A 22946-nucleotide genomic window follows, 5' to 3' on the forward strand; every position below is an offset into this window, starting at 1 on the left:
GGATTTGAACCTGCCACCTTAGGTGTATGTGGCTGGTGCCTTAGCCACTTGAGCCACAGGTGCCGAGCCAGCATTTTTTTTTTTTTTATGTGAAGAAACATTTAATTATAACAGCATATATATAGTTTTTGTTATTAATATCTTGCTTATTCTATCTTAGTTTTTAAATCATTAGAATTCTGACGCAGTGTAGCTCTTGTTGTTTATTAAAATAGATGGTCACATTGCTTGGATTTTTTCCTTTTCCAGTATTTATGAGCAAATTCCCTCAGCTTTAGTTTTACTATATTTAAATTGATATGAGAATCTAATACATGTATGTCTAATAATAGTAACTAATACTTCGCCTAATTAATAACTAATGCTGGCTTGGCATCTGTGGCTCAAGCAGCTAAGGCACTAGCCACATACACCTGAGTTGGCGGGTTCAAATCCAGCCTGAGCCTGGTGAACAACAATGACGGCTGCAACCAAAAAATAGCCGGGCTTGTGACAGGTGCCTGTAGTCCCCGCTACTTGGGAAGTGGAGGAAGGAAAATGGCTGTTAGCTGTGATGCCACGGCATTCTACCCAGAGCAACACCTTGAGGCTCTGTTTCCAAACAAACAAACCAAAAAAACCCTAACACTTAGCTATCTCCAAGCTTAAATGAGTTGATAATAAGTTCTGTGCCTAACCCTGTGCCTGGCATTGGCTTTGACTTCACTTTGTCCTTGGTCCTGACCCCATTTTTCCCACTCTCGGTTTACAGAATAGTATCTCTGAGCTATTGCTTACTTAACTAAGAAAGAGAATTATCATATCAGCCCCCATAGGGTTGCTCTTATGTTGAATGCAGTCATTCATTAAAACACAATCCAGATATATGTGTCATACTAAATATTTGCTATTATTATACCCATTGTCTTTTTCCTAATGGACCTTTCTAGTAAAGTCCTGTTATAATACACATATTTATGCTGCAGAATTTGCTCATACCTTTCGTTTTGTGTTGACTTGTTGGATTAAGTTGTGAAATTAAGTTTTATTCCAGCTTTTCTGAAAATATTTCTCTTAAATCCTGCTAAATATTTAATGGAAAAGGATTATTTTATAACGTCTGTTTGAATAATATTGAAAACGAAATTTATTCACTTGCATGATTTCATAGAGCCTTTGTTGATGGCAGTACTCAGACAAGCAGTGTTTGCTGGATGTGACTGTGAGGGGGCACATTGCTCCAGTTTAGTGTTCTGGGGAGCATATTGTAGGAAACTTTGCTTTGCATATTCTGTGCAGACCTAACGTCTGTTTAGGTTATGCTTTAAGATGAGGAAATACAGTGTCATCTTTCTTTTTAAATAATGTCCTTATAATCGAAGATTTTTGAGCTTTTAGGGGGGTGGAGTGGGATATGTTGCTATAAGAAAACTTGGTAAAGGAAATTTAAGTTTGTTTCCTTCCTTCCTTCCTTCCTTCCTTCCTCAGAGCCTCAAGCTATCCCCTTGGATAGAGTGCTGTGGCATCACAGCTCACAGCAACCTCCAACTCCTGGGCTCAAGCGAGTCTCCTGCCTTAGCCTCCCAAGTACCTGGGACTACAGGCGCCCGCCACAACGCCTGGCTATTTTTTGGTTGCAGCCGTCATTGTTTTTTGGCGGGCCCGGGTTGGATTTGAACCCGCCACCTTAAGTGTATGTGGCTGGCGCCTTAGCCACTTGAGCCACAGGCGCCGAGCCAAGTTTATTTCTTATGCTCAAATTGTATAGCACGATTATTCTTATTTGTAACAATAATTTTAGTAAAATTAAATGATATTTCTTCAATACTGAGAACATCTGTAAACTAGAAACTATACTGACTCTAATTTTTCTTTGAATTAGAAATCATTCCTGGATTTCCTAGATCTTGATTGTCCGTATACTAACACCATAAAGTTTATTTATTTATACTATAGTTTAGTCTCAGAATAGTGTGAAAATATTTGAATATGTATTCTCGTGGACTTTTTCTTCATCCTGGTGTTTTGTGTTTTTTCCCCTCTTGCCTCATGCCAGTGAGTTCCTTCGGGGTTACTCCTGCAGTAGGTGGACTATCTTCTGGGACAGTTGGGGAAGCCTCGACAGCCCTGAGTTCAGCAGCCCAGGTAGCTTTGCAGTCTCTCTCTCATGCAATGGCTTCAGCCGAGCAACAGCTACAGGTGCTGCAAGAGAAACAGCAGCAGCTTTTGAAGCTTCAGCAACAGGTTGGAGACTATTTGGCTCTTTGTTCATGCTGTCTCTAAACTTCAAAAGCTGAAAAAATACTGTAAAATGACCATTAATTTCATAAAGGAAAGTAGTTTGACCGATCTGAGCTAATCATTTTCAACAAAAATTGAGGTAAAGTCTTTGTGATATATTTAAATGTGTTAAAATTCTGTGAATGCATTTTATTTGCTGAGTTTTTAATCAACTGACAACTTTTTAATGCAAAATCTATCCTTTAATGTTTAAACACTCTTGATTAGACATTGCAGTTACTATTGCTATTTCCTATGGAGTATAGAATGCAAAAAAAGTTTTAAAAACCACTTAAATTAATATGACTTAAAATTTAGAAGCAATGAGAGGTGTTTTATAGATTTCATTATGGTGAAGCCTGTGGCAATTCCTGGTGACAGATTGTATCAGGTTAGTCAACATGATGATCTGCCTTCTGACAATATTTTGTTTTGAGCAGAACTTTGTTTTCTCATTTACATTTAATTATTCTACTTTCTTTTCACCTTTGCTTTGAAAAAGTCTTAGTTCCAAGAACACAAGAAATTTTATATTAAATGCTTATGAATTATATATAGCAAAGCAGTGTTCCATTTCTATAGAGTCCAGTTTTGATTTAGCTTCATTTTTATTTAATGAGGATCTAGTTATTTTTGTTTATTTTTGTAATATATACCCATGTAGTATTTTCCACGGCTCAGATAGACAGGATTCGTCTATATTTGTTGCTTTTACTTCTTTTACAGAAAGCCAAGCTGGAAGCCAAGTTACATCAGACAACAGCTGCAGCAGCTGCGGCAGCATCAGCAGTAGGTCCTGTTCACAACTCTGTGCCTTCCAACCCAGTGGCTGCCCCTGGATTCTTCATTCACCCATCTGATGTTATTCCACCCACTCCAAAAACAACACCTCTTTTTATGACTCCACCACTCACTCCGCCCAATGAAGCCGTTTCCGTTGTGATCAATGCTGAGCTTGCACAGCTTTTCCCAGGCTCAGTCATCGATCCCCCTGCAGTCAGTCTTGCTGCACACAACAAAAATTCCAACAAGTCCAGAATGGTAAATTATGTTTTAAATCGGTCTTGGCTTTGACATTTAAAATATTTTGAAAAATACTGTAACTTTAAAGGCAAAATGTTATTATACCAACTTGAAATATTATTTTATTTTATAGAATATTACAGAATATACTTAGGAAAATAGACTTATCAATTTGACATTATGGTTAATAGTTTTTATAGAGCAAGAATAATATCAATATAGATTTTATATTTTTTTCTTTTCTAGAATCCACTTGGTTCTGGTCTAGCCCTTGCAATTTCGCATGCTTCACATTTTCTTCAACCTCCCCCTCACCAGTCCATTATTATAGAGCGAATGCATTCAGGTAATCTTTGACTTTCTTAAGTTACTTTTGTTTCCTAGTCTGCTGTCCTTTTAAGATTAATTATTCTTCAGTTTGATCCTTCTTTGCAAATAAATCTCATTTGCTCTTTGGTAAGTATATTTTACTAAGAATAAGCACTAAAGTTCAAGCTGTGTGTGCTCCCCACGTTGAGGGAACAGTGGTGCTGTGTAGCGCATTTCATCTGTGTGCGAATATCTGCATTCGTTGTAATTGCTGAAATGACTATTACAATAGAAATTATACTAGAGGAAGTATTCCTAAAACTAGCATTTTTATACTGAGAATAGCAGGGAGAGCTACTGTTTATTATAATGACTAAGATTAATAGCACTTCCTGGTCCCTTAATAGTTTAAATCTTACCTAAGTTTGTCTCATGCTTCTATGCTAGAGAACTGAGATTGGGGTAGGTAAGTTCTTTGAATTAGCGCATGTTTAAAATACTGTTGGCAACCTTTCCCTTATATTTCTAATGAGGTTCTGTGCTTGAGCTGTGGGAGAAATCAAAAACAATCTCTAGGGCAATAACATGGATGTAGTGTGCATAGTAGGACTTTCCATTATGTGAACAATTAAACCACATGTGCTTTATTGCAGTGGGGGATTTCCTTTGGGAAAAGGGAGCTTGAAAGATAAAATATGTAGAAATCTTTCTTTTTTCTGTCCAAATAATCATTCATTGGCAACAACATTAGTGTTTGTAATGTTTAGAGTGAAAATTTGTTATTCTGCAGTCTTCTGGGATATGAGCAGTTATTTACATTGCAGTTTGGATTTTTATCCATGGAAATGACTGCGCCACATAAACCTCTTGAGAACTATGTTGCTTGCTATTTAATAAATTTTCTCTTTAGGAAAACATTGATAGTTGCTTTCTTCTTTTTTTTTTTTTTAAACTGGTTCTTTACATAATTGCACTATTCCTAGAAGTTTAATTCAGTAGTCATTTGCCTTCATTGTAAAATGTTGCTGGTAAGTTACTAGATGGTCCTCACCGTGTAGTGAAGAAGAAACAGAAATGTATTAATGATCTTTTTTATATTTTACTAGTTGTAACTTATCCTTATAATGTCTGTGAGATGAGAGAGGTGAAACTACTTTATCTATTTCATCTGCTATTGAGCTAAAGAGCCAGTTGTGTTTCCATAGTGATGGGAAAACATTGTTTGAGACTAAGTTGTCTGTTGACACTGGGGACCTTCCAAGGCATTTTTCAGTGGTAGTTTTTTTTTACTACATAGGATTTCGATTACTCTTTTACTTTGCATCTTAATCCCATAATGCAACTCCATAAGTAGTTGGAAGGCGTAAGAAAAGTAAAGTCAAATAATAAGTCTCACTTTGTTGCCCTTGGTAGAGTGCTGTGGCATCACAACTCACGGCAACCTCCAACTCCTGGGCTAAGGTAATTCTCTTGCCTCAGCATCCCGAGTAGCTGGGAGTACAGGCACCCGCCACAACGCCTGCCTATTTTTTTTCTTGTACTTTGGCCAGGGTTGGGTTTGAACCTTTCACCCTCAGTATATGGGGCCAGGGCCCTACTCAATGAACCACAGGCGCTACCCAGAGTTTGATATTTTGTATGCATCTTGTTGTGTAATTTAAAAAATGAAAGAAGGTCAAATTTGCACTTCACAGAATTAAATTCTATACCACTTTTGCTGAATTAATCTTTTAAAATCTGATGTTTGTTTGTTTGCTTAAGATTCTCCTTACGTTGCTCTGGAGAGTGCCATGGCATCGTCATAGCTCACAGCAACCTCAAACTCCTGGGCTCAAGCAATCCTTTTGCCTCAGCTTCCCAAGTATTTGGGGACTATAAGCGCCTGCCACAACACTGGCTAGTTTTTCTCTTTTTAGTAGGGATGGGGTCTCACTCTTGCTCAGGCTGGTCTCGAACTCCTGAACTCAGGTGATCCACTTGCCTTGGTCTCCCAGAGTGCTAGGATTACAGGCGTGAGGCACTATGCCTGGCCAATTCTGATGTTTTAAAGAACTTAATGGGTACAGTTAGTTGATTGCTTTCATTGTAACAGTCTTCCTCTCTCTCTCCTTTTAAAAAAGAGTTGGGGGTTTTCTGTGTTGCTTAACTGGCTTTTCACAGGTGTGATCATAATGCAGCCTTGAACTCTAGTGCTGACCTGATCCTCCTGCCTTGGCCTTTAGAGTATCTGGGACTTGTATCACCTCACCTAGCTACTCTTGCTAGTTTTGACTAAGTCATGGAGTTCAACACTAACATAGACTGGTCTGCAGATATAGAAAAGACAAAAGATAAGTACAGAAAAGAAGACAAAGCTATCATAGTTTGGGGTTTCAGAAAATTTTTTAATGAGAATTTTTTAATGTGAATTTTTAATTTAAAATTTTTTTAATATCAACACAAAGCCATTTTTACTTATTGACTTTTCCTCTCATGTGATTGTAATTTAGTGAGTTGATTTCACTTTTTAAGATGAGTGTTCCACATTGTTTTTGAGTGTACTGTTTGGTTAATTGGTAATTATATATATGTATATATATATATAATATGTATATACATATATATCTTTTTTTTTTTTTTTAATCAACCGTTTCTCTTTCATAGGGGCAAGGAGATTTGTGACCTTGGATTTTGGCAGACCTATATTGTTGACAGATGTTTTAATTCCTACTTGTGGAGATTTGGCCTCCTTATCAATTGACATTTGGACATTAGGAGAAGAAGTGGATGGAAGGCGACTGGTAGTGGCAACTGATATAAGCACCCATTCATTAATTCTCCATGACTTAATACCACCACCTGTGTGCAGGTTCATGAAGGTAGAGAACTTCAAGAAAGTACATTGATAGGTTTTCCATGTTTCTGACAAGTTACAAAAAATATTCCAAATATGATTAAAAAGTATAGCTATCTTTTAGAATACATTGTTCAGATTTTCATTGTAGCAGATGTGTGCATATATTGATGAATTTTCATTTCAGATCACTGTCATTGGACGTTATGGAAGTACAAATGCCAGAGCTAAAATCCCGTTAGGATTTTACTATGGTCATACCTATATCTTGCCTTGGGAAAGTGAACTGAAGTTAATGCATGATCCTCTAAGGGGAGAGGGAGAATCTGCAAACCAGCCGGAAATTGACCAGCATTTAGCAATGATGGTTGCTCTGCAGGAGGATATACAGTGCAGGTTAGTAGAAAATTACAAATTTTAATCTTACTGAAACTGTATCTCATATATATGTCTTGCTTATATTTCTGTTAAGAAAATGTCATTTTGGCTTGGCGCCTGTCGATCAGCGGCTAGGGTGCCAGCCACATAACCCGGAGCTGGTGGGTTCGAATCCAGCCCGGGCCTGCCAAACAACAACGACAACTACAACTAAAAAAAAAATAGCCAGGTGCTGTGGCAGGTGCCTGTAGTCCCAGCTACTTGGGAGGCTGAGGCTAGAGAATTGCTTAATAAGCCCAAGAGTTTGAATTGCTTAAGCCCCAGAGTTTGAGATCGGTACTATGGCACTGTACCAAGGGTGACATACTGAGACTCTATCTCAAAAAAAGAAAAGAAAATGTCATTTTGTAGGTATACAGTAAAGAGCAAAAGGAAGTAGGACAGTAGCTCATTATAATAATAGTGTATGACAATATTGATTAAATAAATGGCTACACTTATTAGTGCTATACTTACCAATTGAGTAATTCCTTTAAAATGATTGTGTGTTAATGTGTTTTAGAGATTAAGTTTTTAGTATTCGTACATGGATATCAAGAGAACATTGCATGAAATGTTTTATTTATTTTTTACTTGTAGATATAATTTGGCTTGTCATCGTCTGGAAACTCTTTTGCAAAGTATTGATCTTCCTCCTCTCAACAGTGCTAACAATGCACAGTACTTTTTACGAAAACCAGACAAGGCCGTGGAGGAAGATAGTCGAGTTTTTTCTGCTTATCAAGATTGTATTCAGTTACAGCTTCAGCTGAATTTGGCTCATAATGCAGTGCAGAGGCTCAAAGTAGCTCTAGGTGCAAGTCGGAAGACGCTGAGTGAAAGCTCAGATCCAGACGATTTAATTCAGACGTCTTCCACAGAGCAGTTACGTACTATCATCAGATATTTATTGGACACTTTGCTCAGCCTTCTTCACTCTTCTAATGGTTTGTATTTGGCTCATCTACTTTAAAGGCTGGGACTATATTTGATTTTTTTTTTTTTTAACATGTTTTAGGTTCCATGTTGATATTGTCTGGGTATGGTTAATTTTGCTATACTTTCTAATGTGAATATTTATGAAATGTCTGTTTATGGTCACCTAGTTTTCCAGTTATTTTTACTTTCTTAAATGAATTTTTGATGGGTTTCTTATTGGTCTGTACATCATTGCACTAATAGCAAAGTAGTAAGTATTGCTTAAAGTTCATCAGGGAAACCTTCATAATTGCTCATCTAATAGAGAACTGTCACTTTCTAGGCTGGAGCTATTTTTGTTCATTATGTACGTGTGCACACGTGTTCCTTCTCTCTCTCTAACTCACAGCCTTTGGACATACCCATCTCCATTGACAAGAAATATAATTGACTTAAGTGCTAGCTCTTCTCCTCCTCAAGCATTTAAAAATTAAATTTCTACATACGAGGAGTAAATAAATAGCATATACTATTATTTGTCCACTGATGGCTGGTAAAGAAGAAAGCATATTTAAGCATGCTGATTTTGATATTATATCATACAGTTAAAATAGGATGGATATTTTACTGTTTTCTTTCTTATAATAGGACACTCTGTTCCTGCAGTTTTGCAGAGCACATTTCACGCCCAGGCCTGTGAAGAGCTCTTTAAGCACTTGTGCATCAGTGGAACCCCAAAGATACGATTACATACTGGTCTTCTGCTTGTTCAACTGTGTGGTGGTGAAAGATGGTGGGGTCAGTTTCTCTCTAATGTTCTTCAGGAATTGTACAATTCAGAGCAGCTTCTCATCTTTCCACAGGACAGGTAGGTCAGAAAATATTGGAAATGTTTATTAGTGATTTGTACTTGTCCCAGTCATTTGGAATCTCATTTATGTGGACACTAAGTGTGGGAGGAATGGAGCAGTTTTTCTCCTTAGCATTTTGGGAATGTCCATCGAAGGGCACCAAGATCATTCATGATGTAACTAGTCCACAATCTGGTTATCTAACGGAACCTGTGCTGTTTAGAGATCTGTGTGTATAAATATTTCCTATCAGATTATGTTACTTTTTCGAGACTAAGTTCTTTTCATTATGCCTGCTCTCTTGTTGATAACATTAGAAAATATAACCGATACTTAGAGCTAACATTTAACATAATGCATCCAGATATAAATCTTGCTTACTCAAACTGAAATGCGATGATGTTTATAAAAACAAAAAAATTTCGTCATTAGTTTGTTAAATTTTAATGTAAATTATTTGGAAAATTACAAACACTTAAATTTGGTTCTTACTGCATATTTTCTTGATATGTATTTTTTAGGGTCTTCATGTTACTTTCCTGCATTGGTCAAAGATCACTTAGTAACAGTGGAGTATTAGAAAGTTTACTTAACCTCTTGGATAACTTATTGTCCCCTCTTCAGCCACAGTTACCCATGCATAGGAGGACAGAAGGTATTTATAAAGCAGTTTTTTTTCTAAGATTCCTATAAATTTTGTTTTTATAACATTTTTTTCTGGAGTACTTAATTTTAATTTTTAAAATTTTGTTAACATATGTTAATATATTTATGAGCAACCTTCATGTGATACTGTTACTACTTTTTAAATCTAATGCTTTTCGTTATTTGAACTTAGTGTGTTTTTCCTATACTATCGATTTCCTATACTACCTAAACTACATGACGATTTTCTTCCCTTCTTCCTAGTTAACAAAGCTTTTTATAAAGTATTTGAGATTGATAAATCCTATTTGTAAACACAGCCTTTGACGTCCATAAAATTTGGAATTATATGTACGCTGTCAGGATCTCAGGGTTTTAAAAAGTTCCCTTGAGATGTTTTATAGCTGAATAAGTTGTTTATTTTACATATTATGTTTTTAAAATTAGACTCTCTTACATAGGTTGAGCTTCAAGATGCAGTTGCTTTTCTGGATAATGAGTTTCACTTGAGCAATAAAATTGTTAACAGCAATACAACTTTAGAACATAGTTTAATACTTTATGAATTGCAAGTTTTGAGAGTTATAGCTTATTTCACTCACCTATGAGTCTAAGAACCGTACCATATACCTTTCTAGTTTATATACTTTTATAGTTTATTTTTGGATTCAGCCTACACTTAATATGATTTTGTACCACAAAGCATTTGTCCTTCATTAGATTTGATGTTCTACCAAATTTGTGGCTATTTAGGTACTAATATATGGCTCATTATATATAAATATTAGTATTAGTAATGACACATCTTTTGGATTTATCAAACATTTTCTCTTGATAACTTGTCAGATATTGTCAGGACTCTCAAATGACCTAGAGTTTTTCTTTTCCTCTTGTCTCTGTATAGGAGTACTGGACATCCCCATGATCAGTTGGGTTGTTATGCTGGTGTCCAGGTTGCTGGATTATGTGGCAACTGTTGAAGATGAAGCAGCAGCTGCAAAGAAACCTTTGAATGGTAAAGACAGGGAGAGGTTTCTGACAGGTATCAGAAGTTTATAATAATATGTTGGTGGGGATTTTGAGTGACTCCGCGGTTGTTCCTGAACTGGCTATTGGCCTGGAGATACCACTTGTATGTAATTTATGGAAAATATGAATTAACTTTACTAAGAATCTATTTAAAGATAGAATTTATACTTGATGGACTTTTTAGGCAAGCTGAATTGTTTAGACATGACATTTAGTTTCTAAATACAACTGTGTATTTTACAATATTTTCATCTGGATACTCATTGAATAAACATTTGAAAATAACATGCATATAAGTGAGTTGTAAAAGGGAAATTGGTGAAGAGTTGCTGTACTATTTTTCTTACTGTGATAAGTCACTTGATTTACCATTATCAAGTTCTAGTAATTAACTACAAACAGACTTTATATTTAAATGCAGAAATTCCCAGATTTTTTGAATTGTACTTTTTCTTCATGAGCTTGAGGACAGAAAAATTAAGAAATTAAAGAATGTTAAACTACATGACGACGATTTTCTTCCCCTCTTCCTAGTTAACAAAGCTTTTTATAAAGTATTTGAGATAGATAAATCCAATTTGTAAACACAGCCTTTGAGGTTCATAAAATTTGGAATTATATACGCTGTCAGGATCTCAGGGTTTTAAAAGTTCCCTTGGGATGTTTTATAGCTGAATAAGTTGTTTATTTTACATATTCTGTTTTTAAAGATGCTGCAGAATACATGAGTACAGAGTTTGCTTTTATAGATTTTTAGAGGAATGTTATCTGTGGTTAGTTTACTTTAGTTATGGGATATAGATGTAAGATATACAACTAAAATAAATAAAACTACAATGTAAATGTGGAATATAACAGGACTGGAAGTATTAGTTTTTATTTATATTGCTTAGGTCCTATGAAAATATTGGTGGAACATTGAGTTTGAAGAACTTTAGCGAAGAATTGAGAAATGGGTAGTAGAGAAGAGGAAAAGATTTTTTTTACGTTAAGGAAAAGATATTCTAGGTTTGGAGGTAAATAAAGCATGGCATTCAGCTTAAATTGATCAAAAGAATGGCCCAAAAGAATCTGCACATGTTCAAAAAAGTGAGAGTAAATATCGCTGTACAGACTGATTTCTGAACTATTCAACCTTATTTTGACAGTGAATAGTCAAATTATTGAGTACTTATTTTTGGTCCCTGCATGAAAGTATTTGTTGTTAAACCTGAGTGACATCATCAAAGTCGTGTTTAAGATTCATTCAAACAATTGTGGAAGAAGATGATCGTTATCCTAAAGGAAAGACTGGAGACAGAACGCATCTTAAAATTATTTGGGGTCTAGTTTAGAGCAGTGACAGTTATCTAACCTTTCTAGAATCAGATCTTATAGCAGTTTTTTTTACAATGGTTCCCTAAATTTTCTTGAAAATGGCTATAATGTGTCACGATTGACACAATTATAATTTCGTTTGTGTTTTCTGGATATCAAAGGTACTGTAAAGTCATATTTAATGAAATTATTAATAAACTTTTCCTTCCCTTATAGGTAATCAGTGGAGTTTTATTAACAATAATCTACATACTCAGAGTTTAAATAGATCTTCCAAAGGTAGCAGTAGCCTTGATAGATTATATTCCAGAAAAATCAGAAAGCAGCTTGTTCATCATAAGCAGGTAATTATCACTATATTTTGAACTTACTATTTCAACTGTTCTGTTTGATATCACTGTTTTGGAGGTTGTGTGAAGTAGGTGTACCATGAGATCCTTATGGCATACAGTGAGCTACTAAGCTAAGGGAAATAGTTAACACTTTGGAGACTGAATTTCTTTAACTGTAAAATGGCAAAAGGTACTTTACAGAGTTTCGGTGATTTTCTTTAAATGGTTTGCTTTTTTCCCACTCTTTTACTGCTACTGTAAATGAGGTCTAGCAAAAGCCTGCCTGTCTTTGTTCGTTAATCCAATTTATTTTCCATGCCTTGTAGAGCAGTGATTTTTCAACCGGTGTGTGAGAGGATCTTAGGTATGGAAACAGTCTCACTTGGTCACCCTTTGTAGAGTGCTGTGGCATCATAGTTCATAGCAACCTCCAACTCTTGGGTTCAAGTTATTCTCTTGCCTCAGCCTCCCATGTAGTTAGGACTACAGGCACCTGCCACAGAGCCTGGCAATTTTTAGAGATGGGGTCTCGCTCTTGCTCAGGTCTCAAACTCGTGAGCTCAGACAGTCCACCTGCCTCAGCCTCCCAAGTGCTGGGATTACAGGCCTGAGCCACTACCTGCCCTCCAAATATGGAACGCTTCATAAATTTGCATGTCACTTTTGCAATTTTAGTATATGTGCTGCCAAGGCAAGCACAATGCCACAGAAAATTTTAAAGGTTATTAGTTAAATTATTTTTGAAATAACTTTAAAACACAGTTAAGTATATTCTTTTTTTTTTTACTCTTTTTATGATCAACACAAACATGTGCAAGTCTAACCATAGGATCAAGTGTGCCGTGAGATAAAAAAAAGGTTGAAAAACACTACTCTAGAGAGCTGTTTTTAGATACAAACCTGGTGGTACTGTTTCTTCCTGTAATTCTTAGGAAATTGTGCTGGATATCCTCTTTTATATCCGACTTCTTTTGTTTAAATGATGTTTTTGAGATTTATCCATGTTGAGTATATCAGTAGTTTGTTCTTTATTTTATTTTTAACCACCAATCTGTTCTTTGAATGTTTCAAAATCTGTTTATCCAATTTTGATGAACCCCTCAGTATTTATTTGACTTACTTTTTCTATTGTTTTTTTAAAAATATAAACAAATACTCACATTTACATCCCTCTTTCTATTGCACACCTGTACATTCTCTCTTAATCTTTCTCTCCTTCACAGAATGTCATGTAGTAGAACGTGGTTTTATTGCAGGATAATTGAATCTTTGTGGTTTCTTTCTTTCTTTCTTTCTTTTTTTTTTTGAGACAGAGTCTCACTGTGTCGCTTTCAGTAGATTGCTGTGGCGTCACAACTCACAGCAATCTCAAACTTTTGGGCTTAAGCGATTCTCTTGCCTCAGTCTCCCGAGTAGCTGGGACTACAGGTGCCTGCCACAACACCCGGCTACTTTTTGTTGCAGTTGTCATTGTTCAGCTGGCCTGGACTGGGTTCAAACCCTCCAGCCTCAGTGCATGTGGTCGGCGCCATAACCACCGTGCTATGGGCCCCGAGCCAGAATCCTTATGATTTCTATGAATGGGCTACATTACTTACATGATCTCTCCTGAATGTACTCATAAAACTTATTGCTGTCTGAGGAGTATGAGGAACTAAGTTTATGGCTGATGTCAGAGTCACACAAGCTAGTACTTTAGTATAGTGCTTTTTTTGTTTTTGAGACAGAGTCTCACTCGTGGCCCTTGATAAAGTACTGTAGAGTCATCATAGCTCACAGCAACCTCAAACTCTTAGGCTCAGGTGATCCTCTTGCCTCAGCCTCCTGAGTAGCTTGGACTACAGGTGCCCACCACAGTGTGTGGCTAGTTCTTCTGGTTTTAGTAGAGATGGGTCTGGCTCTTGGCTCAGGCTGGTCTTGAATGTCTGAGCTCAAGTGATCTTCCCACCTTGGCCTTCCAGTGTGCTTGGATTATAGGTGTGAGTTACCACCCAACTTCATTTTCACTGAGATATTTCCATATGTGCACTTAAGTATTGATAATACAGAGTTGTTTGTTTTTAACTTCTGAAGTTTTCAACTAAGAGCTAACTTGATCTTTTGCAGGAAAAATTGTATGAAGGTTCTTCTTAAACTTGTTTTTTTTTTTTTTTTTTTTGAGACTCTTAACCAATTTTAGGTAGTGCCAATTTGTACCTTTTCACATCTGGCCAAAATTTATTAAGCCTTTAATGTTTATCCTTGGTATACTTAATTTAGGATATGAAGATGGAAAACAACATCTACCATGTAAAAAGGAGATATTTCTTTGTAAAATATTACTGTTTGAGTCTTTCTTATGAAGGGCTGTCTGTTGGGATAGTTGGCAAAACGTTCAAGGGGATCTGTGGAGTACTTGGTCCGGCATCAGTGTTCCTTTGATCCTGATGGCTGTACTCTGATTTATAGAACATTGTTGTTTCTAGGAATTATGCACCAAACTATACAGGGTGATTGGATGCCAACTTGTTAAATAGTTTAGAGAAAATGAACGTTACTTGTGCAAGAAATAAATGTAGTTGTTTGGAAATAAATTGAAACTTTAATCTTGCTTTTAATTATTGGACATATTAATGGTAGAACTTACGAAACTTATTTTCTGAAAATAGTGATATTTACTTATTGACTTCTCAGTGGATTTTTTTTATTATATGTGCATACTAATTTTAATTTAGGATGCATTTTCTTTATGAAGCTAACAGCCAAGTGGTTTATTCTTTATAACATAGTTAATATTTTTTCTCTTGATATGAAAAATATGTGCCAATAGTAGAAATTTAGGAAATGGTCTTTGAAAAGCCAGATTTATTAAGCTTTCAGCTAAAATATCATTCATTTGTAACTTTGGTTATACATCTATAGTAAAATACTTTTTTAAAAAAGTTTTTAAAGATTTATTTGAGTATAAAATTCTGTTTAAAGAAATTTTTTGTGTACATGGGGAAGTCATTCAATAGTATTTGAAGATTTTAAGGTCTTTTTGGGCAGAGAATTTTTTCTCCACTTTTGTTTGTTGGTTTGTTGTTATGTATTATTGATTGCTAGGGTTTAGGGATGAAAGATGGGGTTGGAGGGCTGTGGATGTAGTTAGAAAAGGGCACCATAAGGGCATCTGGTGAAGGAACTTTCAACATCAAATGTTGTAGTGGATATTTGAGCTGACGTGTAGAAGTGTATACAACTAAACACACAGACACACAAATAAGTGCACGTAACCTGGAAAAATTTGAGTAAGATTGGTGAATTGAATCAATGTCAATATTTTGTTGTGATATTATGATTTAATAGTTTTGCCAAATGTCATCATTGGGGAAAATTGTTATTTTTTAATTTATTCCAATGTGGCTTAATTATTTCTTGAGCCGTATATGAATCTACAGGGATCTCAAAAAATTTCATTATGAACACAGACACACTAAAAATACGGATTACTCCTGAGGGAAATTCCCATATAAACAAAGTTTTGAAATATTAAGCAATAAAAATATTAAGCAAAAAAAAAAATTTACTTAAAAATAAACAATTCTTTTTCTCTATTTTAGTGGCTTATACGCATAGAAGAAAGCTGTCTAATTATTACTTTTCTTCTGTGGGTCCTTGATGATAAGATGGATTTTGAAGCCAGTATTTAAAAATGATTTATTTTATAAAAAATCAGCACAGTTACAGTTGTTTTACTGAATCGTTCAAGGATTTGCTGGTTCCTTTAATGCATGAATTCTGTGAGGAGTAATGATTTACTTTTTCTTTTGATTTTTAACATTGTTATTTTACATTTTAAGTTGGCTGTTTGTTTTTTAAAGCAACTTAACCTATTAAAAGCAAAACAGAAGGCTTTGGTGGAACAGATGGAAAAAGAAAAAATACAAAGTAACAAAGGATCATCATATAAACTCCTGGTGGAGCAAGCAAAACTAAAGCAGGCTACTTCAAAGGTACAATCTGGATTCTCTCGGAAAGGCTGCTTTCCATGTAGTATTTTAAATTATTCACGCAATTAAATATCTTTGATAACAATCAGGAAAACTGGGCGGTGCCTGTGGCTCATTGGATAGGGCGCTGGCCCCATATACCGAGGGTGGCGGGGTCGAACCCGCCCCAGCCAAACTGCAACAAAAAAATAGCTGGGCATTGTGGTGGGCGCCTGTAGTCCCAGCTGCTCAAGAGGCTGAGGCAAGAGAATCGCCAGAGCCCAGGAGTTGGAGGTTGCTGTGAACTGTGAAGCCATTATCTACTGAGGGCAATAAAGTGAGACTCTTGTCTCTTTACAAAAAAAAATTAGGAAACTGAAATATGTGCTCTTCTGTTTATTAAGACAAAAATCAATCTACTTTGGGGTGGTGCCTGTGGCTCAAAGCAGTAAGGCACTGGCCCCATATGCCGGAGGTGGCGGGTTCAAACCCAGTCCTGGCCAAAAACTGCAAAAAAAAAAAAATCAATCTACTTTGTACTTTTTTTCAGTATGGTAGCTTTTAACTCAAGGAAATATATAAAAAATGTGGACTTTGAAGTATTATTCTAGTGCCATTATCTTCAAAGTGATTGATCCCAGTAAATTGAAGATTAAAGACAATGGAATATACAATTTTGCTAATGTGGCATTGGCAGTGCTGTTTATTATTTTAATATTATAACACAAAACTATACAGATTAGTGGTAAATAGCATTGTGTCAGCCATGAAAATAAGATTAATATGTAAAGTGAAAATTCTGGTATTCCCTTTTCCCTTAATTTTGTTATTGGAAAATTTTGGGGACTGAGTTTCAAAGTAAAACTTTTTTTGAATCCAGTGGTGCTCAAAAGACCGAAATACAGTCTATCTTTTCTTTTCTTTTTTTTTTTTTTGTCCCAGGCTGTAGGGCAGTGGTGTCCTCATATAGCTCCATGCAACCTCAAACTCCTGGGCTCAAGTGATTCTTCTGCCTCAGGCTCCTGAATAGTTAGATCTACAGGTGCACACTGCCATGCCCAGCTAATTTTTATGATTTTTTTTGTAGAGACAGAGTTTCTTGCTCTGTCTGGTCTCGAACTCCTGAGCTGAATTAAATCCTCCTACCTTGGCCTCTCACAGTCCTAAGATTATGGGCATAAGCTGTGATGCCCAGCTATACCATGCCCTTCTGAAGTGAAAATGAAGTTCAAGGCATTTGTAAATAAACTTTTAAAAAACTTGATGTGTATATTTTTAATTTGGGAGAGTAACTTTTATAGGTAGCAACCAAGTTTGTGTATTATTTCTATAAATATGAAATTATGTTTATTCTACTAGATTTTGAAATAACTTGAATTAATACTTTAAGGTTTTCCTGTGAATTAAGTTTAGGATGTTATGGTAATATTTAAGTTGTGTGATTTAAGCTAACAATTTCAGAAGTTTCCTATGATGAAAATCCATTGAAATTTGGTTTCTGAAATTCTGTTGCATATCTTATATCCTACATCTAAATGAGAGTTAAGGTATATTGGTCAGGATAGCTTTTAATAATCTTACTTTTCAAATCTCATTTTATAAAAAAAATTGTTCCTTAGAAGTTATATATTTTCATTACATAAATAAAATTTTGAATATTGATTTAAATACTGTAACTCTCTGCATGCAGCACTTTAAGGATTTAATTCGATTACGTCGGACAGCAGAATGGTCCCGTTCGAATTTAGATACAGAAGTGACGACAACAAAAGAAAGTCCAGAGATAGAACCACTTCCATTCACTCTGGCCCATGAACGTTGTATCTCAGTTGTCCAGAAACTTATTTTGTTTCTTCTCTCCATGGATTTTACATGTCATGCAGATCTCTTATTATTTGTTTGTAAGGTAAGTAAACTGTTAGGCATTATTTATAAAAGTATAAGCTTACAGGGTTAGAAAAAAACTAGATGCAATTTGTAATTGATTTTTGATTAAGAGAAATAATAGTACCATATTTTGTTGTGTAAATTGTGCTCCCATATCTAAATGTGTATCCACATTTTTGGCCCAAACTCTTAAGAAAATGCTCCCTGAGAAAGTGGCTGGCTCTCAGCTGGGAGAAACACATATGGGGAGGGCTGATGCTCTCCTGGTTAAGTCTGCAGATTGTACCGCAGATGCCTGCTCTGTGAAGGCTGCCCCTTCCCCTTCTTCAGTGACCTCTTTCCTCCCTGCCACATCACGGCCCACGGCAAAGAAGGCCACACATGTGGCTGGTGGGGTGGGAACTTATGAGGCCTGCACTCAGCCCAGCAACTCCCAGGAGCCTGTGTGGAGTTGCTGGTCCCTTCTACATGGTCTGGCCTCGGCCCCCCTTGCTACCCTACTACCACCCCTTCTCCTAATCCTGGTGCTCAGTGGAGGCTGCTCCAGCCGGCTCCCGCTGGATCCTGGATCCTCCTGGACTGCTTTCCTGTGCACCCAGTGGGCCCAGGTGAGAGGATGCAGAGGCCTCATTCCCAAGCCATGCTACTCATGTATACATCATGCGTCCTTATTTTTTCCTGAAAATTCTGGGCAAAAGCCTAAGGCACAGTGGCTCACATCTGTAATTCTAGAACTCTTGGAGGCCAAGGGAGGTGGGTTGTCTGAGCAAGAGCAAGACCCTGTCTCTAAAACTAGCCTGGTGTTGTGGCTGGTGCCTGTAGTCCCAGTTACTTGGGACGCTGAGGCAAGAGAATCACCTGAGCCCAAGAGTTTGAGGTTGCTGTGAGCTATGACACCATGGCACTCAATCAAGGGTGACAAAGTGAGACTCTGTCTCTAAAAAAAAAAAAATTGGTCAAAAATGTGTGCATTATACACAGGAAAGTATGGTACTCTTGGACATCCTTTATTTGTAGTTAATTAGCTTTTTTATTATGTCTTGAAAGTCTGAAAATTTTTCGTTCATTCCAAAGAAAACTTGATTATAATGTTTTACTTTATATAAAATTTAAGAGTTTTACATGTAGGTAATGTGGATCTATCTCCAATCTGTACCATTCTTACATTATTTAAAATAGGAAATATGCGTATAAATGTCATGCTAAATTAATGAAGGACTTTCAGTGTCTTGGTTTCCTGCAGGGTATTCACCGTTTGTTGGAATTATTTTTAACTATTTCGCCTAGATTTCCAATCAGATTTTAATGTTCTATGAAATTACATTTTTTTGCATTCCCTCTCAAGTGATTACTTTGACACTAGAATCATGCCTTGATGATATTGGAAACTAACATTCCAATGCTAATGTGGTAGATTTGTTATGTTTTTTTAAAAAATAAGTTAATTGCTATTTAACTGTATGATTTTATAAAATGTATTACAGGTTCTTGCACGCATTGCGAATGCCACAAGGCCAACGATTCATCTGTGTGAGATTGTGAATGAACCCCAGCTGGAAAGACTGCTATTGCTTTTGGTTGGAACTGACTTCAACAGAGGAGATATATCATGGGGTGGTGCTTGGGCTCAGTATTCCTTGACTTGTATGCTGCAGGATATTTTAGCAGGTTTGTCGGGATTTATTATTTCATAGGGTATGTCAGATTAGCTGATCATTGCTATACTAAGGAATCTTTCTTTTTTTTTTTTTTTTGAGACAGAGTCTCACTATGTCGCCCTTGGTAGAGTGCTATGGTGTCATAGCTCACAGCAACCTCCAACTCTTGGGCTTAAGCAATTCTCTTGCCTCAGCCTCCCAAGTAGCTGGGACTATAGGCGCCTGCCACAATGCCCGGCTGTTTTTTGGTTGCAATTGTCATTGTTGTTTGGGAGGCCTGGGCTGGATTCAAACCCCCCAGCTCCGGTGTATGTGGCCGACGCCCTAGCTGCTTGAGCTGCAGGTGCTGAGCCATTATAAGGCTCTTTTGATAAATAAATGAGTCAGTATAATTACATTAACTGTGAATGATTGCATTAACTCAGTGTACATATGCATTTTGTGTTTTATACTATTTACTTGACTTTGGCATTTGAAGGTAATGTGGTGAGTCCTAGCATTCATTCCATGGGGACTCATTTGCCTCTGATTCTTTTATAATTGGTAGAGCAGGTATTTTGTCATTCTATAAATGGGTGGAAAAAATCTGGTTTAACGTGTTTCATTACTGTCTGTTTAAATTATTAAAGCAGTTAGGACTGTTTCCTTATGTATAGGAGAATTGTTGGCTCCGGTAGCCGCAGAAGCCATGGAGGAAGGAACAGGAGGTGATGATGTAGGAGCGACAGCTGGTGATTCTGATGACTCCCTTCAGCAGTCCTCAGTTCAGTTGCTGGAGACTATAGACGAGCCTATAACACAGGACATAACAAGTACGTTTTACAATTGCGTTTCAAGAGGTTTTCAGTTTTCCTATTAAAAACATGTTTAAAAACAATTTTAGATATTTAGAGGTGGTTTTTATATTTTTCTATTAGGTATTTGTCCTTGTAAACTATGTGATTTATTTTCCTGATAAATTTTGTCTTGGTTCTCTGAAGGGCATTTCTTTGTTAACAAAGTGGTAGCTATTTATTATGTCCTGATCATTTTGATGCAGTGTGATTTGGCTATATTAAAATACAAATATAAAATTTAAAGATATGCTATGGCGCAGATATCAAGCTGGGCTTTTGTTCTTTAGATACAGCCAGCATTTTTATGGAGTTTTTTGGTGCTTTGTTTGTTTTTAAAAATAGTATTTGTAAATCAGCATTTATAACCCTTTGTGATGTGGAAACTGATTTGGTTACCACCGTGTGCATGTTAGCTTCTGTAGTTATTTGCGACCATTTGTCATTTTGTCCTTCCCTCCCCGTCATCCCTTCTCTCCCCTGTGCTCCGTTCCCTCTCCTTTCCTCCCCTCTCCTCTCCTTCCTCTCTCCTCCTGTCTCCTTTTCTTCTCTCTTTTCCTTTCCATTTTTCTTCCCTTTTCCTTGACAGAATCTTGTTCCATTGCTTGGGCTAGAGTGCCACGGCTTCAGCCAAGGTCACAGCAACCTCAGACTCCTGCCTTAGACTCTTGTATTGTATTGAAGCAGTCCTCCTGCCTCAGACTCTTGAGTAGCTGGGATTAGAGATATGTACGACAATATTGGCTGATTTTTGTCTTTTTAGTAGAGACGAGTTCTCGCTCTTGCTCAGACTGATCTGAGCTCAAGCAGTCCACCCACCTTGGCTTCTTACAGTGGCTAGGATTTTGGGTGTAAGCCACCATGCCTGGCCCATTTGTCATTTCTTAATCTTACAGATGGTATTCTTTTTATTTGGCATAGACTTCCTGCTCTTATATGGATGATGAACTCCTCCTTTGGTATGGTTTACATAAAACATGCCTTCCTCGAAGAAGGTTTTTTTTTAAATCATTACCAGCAGAGTTGGGGACTGTACTGTCTGTACTGCCCTTGTACAGTTGACTGTCTCTGGTAGCATATCATGTTGTAATCAGTTTTATTATAGTACACTGCCACCTCTAATCTTCTTTTATTCGGGGGAGATTTGTTTCATTAATCTTTTTGCATATATACTCAAACCATACTGCTAGACTTTCTTTTTCTTTTATTTTTCTTTTTATTGTTTGGGATTCATTGAGGGTAGAAAGAATTAGGATTCACTATAATGGATTACATATTGGATATAATAGAATCAGATTTATTCTAGAAATGTTAATTTTTTTTTCTTAAACTACTACAGCAAGGTCTTGCAGTGGGGAAGAGAGAGATGGGGCTGGGCTCCCAGTAACTATCTTTAATAACAAAGTTTATGCAGCTTGATTCAATAAGAATTAATATGGTGGTCTTTTCCCTAGGAAAGTCAGTATCAATTGCATTGATACGTTTTTTAAATTATAAATAATACCTGTAGGTGTGCTCTTCACCCAGGAGTGCCCACTGTATCTATCCAGTAGGTGTGAATTTACCCATCTCTTCCTTTCCCCTGCCCCCAGCTTGATTTTCATCGAGATTTACTTCCATATGTGCACTTAAGTGTTGATCAGATAGTTTCAGTGTCGTGTTGAGCACATCTATTTGTTTTTCCATCTTTGGGATATTATGCTTAGAAGAATGGCTTCCGTTTCTCTCCAGGTTATCCAGAAAGATACTAGTTCACCATTTCTGTTTATGGCTGAGTAGTATTCCATAGTATGCACATCCCATATTTTACTGATCCGTTCATTTATTGGTAGTCATGTGGGTTGTTTCCATGTCTTTGCAATTGTGAATCGTGCTGCTATAAACAGTCGACTGCAGGTGTCCTCTTTATAAAATGACATTTCTCCCTTTGGGTATATACTCAGCAGTGGGGTGGCTGGATCAAATAGTAGGTCTCCTTAATGTTTTTGAGGTATCTCCATACAGTTTTCCTTAGAGATTGTACTGTTTTGTAATCCACCAGCAGTACATAAGAGCTTTACTTTTCTCCTCATTTTCTTCCTCCTCCTTTTCTTTTTTAGACAGAGTCTCTCTGTCACCCAGGATAGAGTACAGTGGTGTCCTTGTAACTCACAGCAGCCTCAGACTCTTTGGCTCATGTAGTTGTCCTGCCTGAGCCTCCTGGGTAGCTGGAATTGCAGCCACATGCCACCATGCCTACTCATTTTTAATGTTTATGGTAGAGATGGGGTCTCCAACTCCTGACCTCAAGCTGTCCTCCCACTTAGGCCTCCCAGAGTGCTAGGATTGCAGGTGTGACCCACTTTGCCTAGCCTGCATTGTTCATTATTGTGTGCACATCTGTCAGTGCTTAATTCTTAAGTGAGAAATTTACTTTTTCTCTAAAAAAAAAATAGGTATCTGTTACATGCAAGCAAAGTAATTTCAACATATCAGCTAAGTTTCATGTAATATATTCCACCAGTAAAATAACTTTTAATTATTTGAAGCTACACCTCCTCTCTCTTTGGAAAAAGATAAAGAAATTGACCTAGAACTACTCCAAGATCTAATGGAAGTTGACATTGATCCTTTAGATATTGATTTGGAAAAGGATCCTCTTGCAGCCAAAGTTTTTAAGGTATGATATAGTAGAATACTCTTTGC

General features: G+C 36.7%; 1 protein-coding gene across 1 annotated transcript in view; it reads left to right on the forward strand.

Moving 5' to 3' along the window:
• Positions 1 to 22946, forward strand: part of BIRC6 (baculoviral IAP repeat containing 6) — a 271529-nt gene that overhangs the window by 114143 nt on the left and 134440 nt on the right. The window contains exons 24-38 of the mRNA XM_023511826.1: positions 2036 to 2223; positions 2986 to 3300; positions 3529 to 3628; positions 6235 to 6449; positions 6612 to 6820; positions 7442 to 7788; positions 8408 to 8627; positions 9132 to 9265; positions 10160 to 10270; positions 11818 to 11945; positions 15776 to 15907; positions 17574 to 17789; positions 19255 to 19438; positions 20085 to 20240; positions 22790 to 22920. Coding sequence (XP_023367594.1) covers positions 2036 to 2223; positions 2986 to 3300; positions 3529 to 3628; positions 6235 to 6449; positions 6612 to 6820; positions 7442 to 7788; positions 8408 to 8627; positions 9132 to 9265; positions 10160 to 10270; positions 11818 to 11945; positions 15776 to 15907; positions 17574 to 17789; positions 19255 to 19438; positions 20085 to 20240; positions 22790 to 22920 — 2786 coding nt within the window. The remainder of the gene's footprint in view (positions 1 to 2035; positions 2224 to 2985; positions 3301 to 3528; positions 3629 to 6234; positions 6450 to 6611; positions 6821 to 7441; positions 7789 to 8407; positions 8628 to 9131; positions 9266 to 10159; positions 10271 to 11817; positions 11946 to 15775; positions 15908 to 17573; positions 17790 to 19254; positions 19439 to 20084; positions 20241 to 22789; positions 22921 to 22946) is intronic.

The sequence above is a fragment of the Otolemur garnettii genome, unplaced genomic scaffold (genome assembly GCF_000181295.1).
Source record: "Otolemur garnettii isolate 467f Iridium unplaced genomic scaffold, OtoGar3 scaffold00022, whole genome shotgun sequence".
NCBI classification, from domain to species: domain Eukaryota; kingdom Metazoa; phylum Chordata; class Mammalia; order Primates; family Galagidae; genus Otolemur; species Otolemur garnettii.